The sequence below is a fragment of the Zeus faber genome, assembly GCF_960531495.2.
Source record: "Zeus faber genome assembly, chromosome: 9".
Classification (NCBI taxonomy): domain Eukaryota; kingdom Metazoa; phylum Chordata; class Actinopteri; order Zeiformes; family Zeidae; genus Zeus; species Zeus faber.
Genome location: NC_137197.1, coordinates 11,456,940 through 11,460,773, shown reverse-complemented (window position 1 = coordinate 11,460,773; position 3,834 = coordinate 11,456,940). Strand labels below are relative to the sequence as shown.

At 40.2% G+C, this 3,834-nt stretch overlaps 1 protein-coding gene across 1 annotated transcript; it reads left to right on the top strand.

Moving 5' to 3' along the window:
• Nucleotides 1-2,611: 2,611 nt before the first annotated feature.
• tirap (toll-interleukin 1 receptor (TIR) domain containing adaptor protein) lies at nt 2,612-3,551 on the top strand (the record flags this gene model as incomplete). Its single annotated transcript, XM_080006589.1, has 2 exons — nt 2,612-3,150; nt 3,428-3,551. The coding sequence occupies 2 exons, from the start codon at nt 2,612-2,614 to the stop codon at nt 3,549-3,551; spliced, it is 663 nt and encodes a 220-aa protein (XP_079862715.1).
• Nucleotides 3,552-3,834: the final 283 nt, after the last annotated feature.

The following is a 3,834-nucleotide window of genomic DNA, read 5'->3' as shown; positions in this document are numbered from 1 at the left end:
TTCCGGGAATTTCTTTTTCCTGTTTTTTTGTTTTTTTTGTTTTTTTATTGAACGAAATGACGGCGAACGAGTGTCAGAAGCGCGACCGGACGAGCAGCCGCGAACAGAGCAGCCAAGGGAAACGGCGTCCTAACGTTACAATAGTCATTTAAAAAAAAATAATATATATATATATATACCATATAAAAATACAATTTCAATGCGTGCGAGGAAATCATTTCGAAAAATCGATTATTTATTAGATAGTGAGGGGAGGCTCTTTTTTTTTTTTTTTTTTATTGACCAAACGATGTCAACGCAGTCGGTGTTCAAAACGACTACATCTCAACGTCACCGAATCGAACAAAGTCAGAGAAATGTGTGCAATCCAGACGAACAGTGACTAAAGTCATAATAATCATAATGCAAAATAATGATAAATGATAAAAATAAAAAAAAAGATAAATATATACATCAAATTATGATTCATCGATAAATAATTAATTAATTCGCTGTATATACATAGGCATATTCCCTCTATCTATTCCATTTTATTTCTTTTTTTTTTATTGTATTTTATTCTATATATTTTTATCTTATTCTATAAGTATTCAACTTACTGTATTACGTTTAAGGAGTCAGTTAGTCGGTCTAGTAGAAAGGAATTTTTTACTTTTATTTTTTTTTCCCAGGACATATTGTGCGCTATCACCGGGTGCGTTGCATTACATTTCACTGCATATCTGTATGAAAGTATGTACATGTATGTGACGAATTAAAATCTTGAATCTTGAATCTTGAATAAATTACATCAAAGACATTGATTTTTTTTTGGGGGGGGGGGCGGGGTAACTTGCCGTGCGTGACGCAGTGTCGTCAACTTGGTGACGTTGTCGCTAGATTTAGGGACTTTTCAGACCCTCGCAGCGACAAGTGGCGCGACCTGTTCAGACCGTCGGGGAAAAGGCGAAAAAGTGTATTCAAACATGCGATCATGGGAATCGTCCCCATGCGTCATGCTGCTCAGAGTAATCGCAGTCCACGGAGCTCCTGCCAACGCCGGGGTCGGGCGGGCGGATCGATACCAAAAGTATCGACGCTACACACGCCGCTCCTGTTGTGTGTGTGTGGGTGTTTGTGTGTGTGTGTGTGTGTGTGTGCGTGCGTGTGTGTGTGCGTGTGTTGGTCACGCATGGCAAATCTTTGGCTCCCCACCCCCGCCTCGTAAATTTTTTTCTTTCTTTATTTATTTATTTGTTTGTTTGTTTGTTTATGTATATATTTTTTGTTTATTTAACACTTTTAGCATATTAATTTCATATTTATTAGTCATTGTTTATGTATTATTATTATTATTATTATTATTATTATTATTATTATTCTTTATTTGATTAATTTTCTGTTCTCTAATTTAATCCAATAATTGAATCCGCGTCTAGGTTCTCCGGTCTTTGCACTATTTCCTTTGACGTATTTATCTTGATGTAGTGAAACGTTTTATGTAGTATTCCTGCATGTTTGTTGTTTTTTTTTTTGTAGGGATCGATGTTTTGGTTTTTTTTTCTTTTTTTTGTGCATTAAAATATGAGTGGGGGAGCACGTATTCTCTTCTCCGAAGGCCGCTGCCTCCCCGCTGAACAATAAAAATAAAAATCATTATCACGAATTGTCCATAGATGATTTGCATCCTCTCGTCTTGTTCTGTCTGTGTCAGAGTGTTGTTGTTTTTGTTTTTTTTTACCATTATTGGTTGAGTAAAATGTGGTTTCACCGGTGAGAAAAGCTTAGCATTTTACATACTGTCGCCATTCAACCGTTCCGGGCAATGGTATATGCAGTTCCTCTTTTATTCAGTGAAACAAACCTCAGTGCATCCACTTTGCCCCCACACTTTGTTCGAGTTGATATAGCTCATTGCCTGGGATTATGCATTGTTTTGTTTTGTTTTTTTCTTTCTAATCGCTGATCTATCTGTTGGATCTACTGCTTTGCACAGGGATGATCACAAAGAAGAAGTAGAGCTTTGGCATGTGTGACATGTGGTGAGTTGAGAGGATCTTCTGGTCGGAACAGCTTCATGTACAGCTGATCATATACTGTGTATCTATAGAGATATGTACTGTATACGTGTAGATCTGTGTGTGTGTGTGTGTGTGTGTGTGCGTGTGTGTGTGCGGTGTGTGTGTAAACTCAGATTGACTTTATTTCACCAGGTGCATTTGCTTGTACTCGGAATTTGTCATGATGATTGGTGCTTGTCTACATAGGATTAGCATGACAAAAAAGCGAAACATAAATAAATAAATAGAATAAAAAACAAAAGTAAAAATTACAATAGTAGTTGCAAAACATACACAAATAGCCTAAAAAATAAAAACATGAATAGTGAAATATATCAAATATACAGAATATACAATACCATCCTATGCACAGGATCGGTTATTGGCATGGCTATAAATTATGATTGTAAATCATTTACTAGTTTGTTACAGGTTGTACAGTGTTATTGCATCTACATTATTAAAGTTATTTGTTTCATTAAGTATTAGTAAAGTAAAGTTTAAAAGATAAATATATTGGTAATATATACGGTCGGACTGTTTTCTCCTGTTTAGGGCTTCATCGCCTCTTGATGGGATCAAGAGTATCTTCGAAGGGCAAAGAGGCTTCACAGAACCACCAAGCGGCCATATCGTTTTCAACCTCTTCTCCGATACCATCGACATCATCCTCCCCCTCCAGCGAGGAGCCGCTGCGTCCGAGTGGAAAGTACGACGTGCTGGTGTGCCACAGCACCTCGCCGGCTGACGTGGAGGAGGCGAACCGCCTGGTGGCTTTCCTGGAGGCCGCCCCCCGATGCCTGCGCTGCTTCCTGTGGGACAGGGACACCTGCCCGGGTGCCGCCGTGCCCACGGAGCTGTGCCAGGCGCTGCGGGACAGCTACTGCAAGGCCCTGCTCATCACCCCGGCCTTCCTGCAGGACGACTGGTGCCGCTACATGATGCTCCAGGCCCTGGCCGACGGAGCCGCGTCCAAGCCCATGATCCCACTGATCCAGGACCTGTCACACGACGACTACCCCGAGGAACTCAAGTTCAACTACTACATCGACCTCAGCAGGAACCCACACCGAGGATATAGTCTGGTCAGCGAGTCCATCCTGGAGCGTGAGTATAGATAGAGAGATAGAGAGATAGATAGATAGATAGATAAATAGATAGATTGATAGATAGATAGATAGATAGATAGATAGAGAGATAGATAGATAGATAAATAGATAGATTGATAGATAGATAAATAGATAGATAGATAGATAGATAGATAGATAGATAGATAGATAGATAGATAGATAGATAGATAGATAGATAGATAGATAGATAGATAGATAGATAGATAGACAGCAAACCCTCAAATAACTTTTCTTTGATTATCCTTTTTTTGTTTTTAGACCTTGGGGCTATGAAAATGAGAAGACACCTGTCTTGAAAGCCGACATCCACGGCATGGACGACAAACAACACAGGAACTGGGCGGATTCACAAAAGGGTTGCTGTGTTTTTGGGGCTGCCTAAACTGCGCAAATAAGCAAAAAAGCAAGTGTTTAATTCACAATGCACCCGCAAACGGCGAAATTCACCGCCAGCTGCTCTGCCACGCAAATAGTCTCAGTGCGCCGGTGCTATTTGTGCGTATTTAAATGGCCTTGGCACTTGGCCCATTTCTATGCAAATGAGCCTGGTTGCAAAAAAAAGTTAAATTCACACATAGCGGCGCTAAAATAGTAGTCGCACACAGCTAGAACTGCAGCGAACTAGGCGGAGACCAAAAATAAATAAAGGCGCGGTGCCTGTGCGA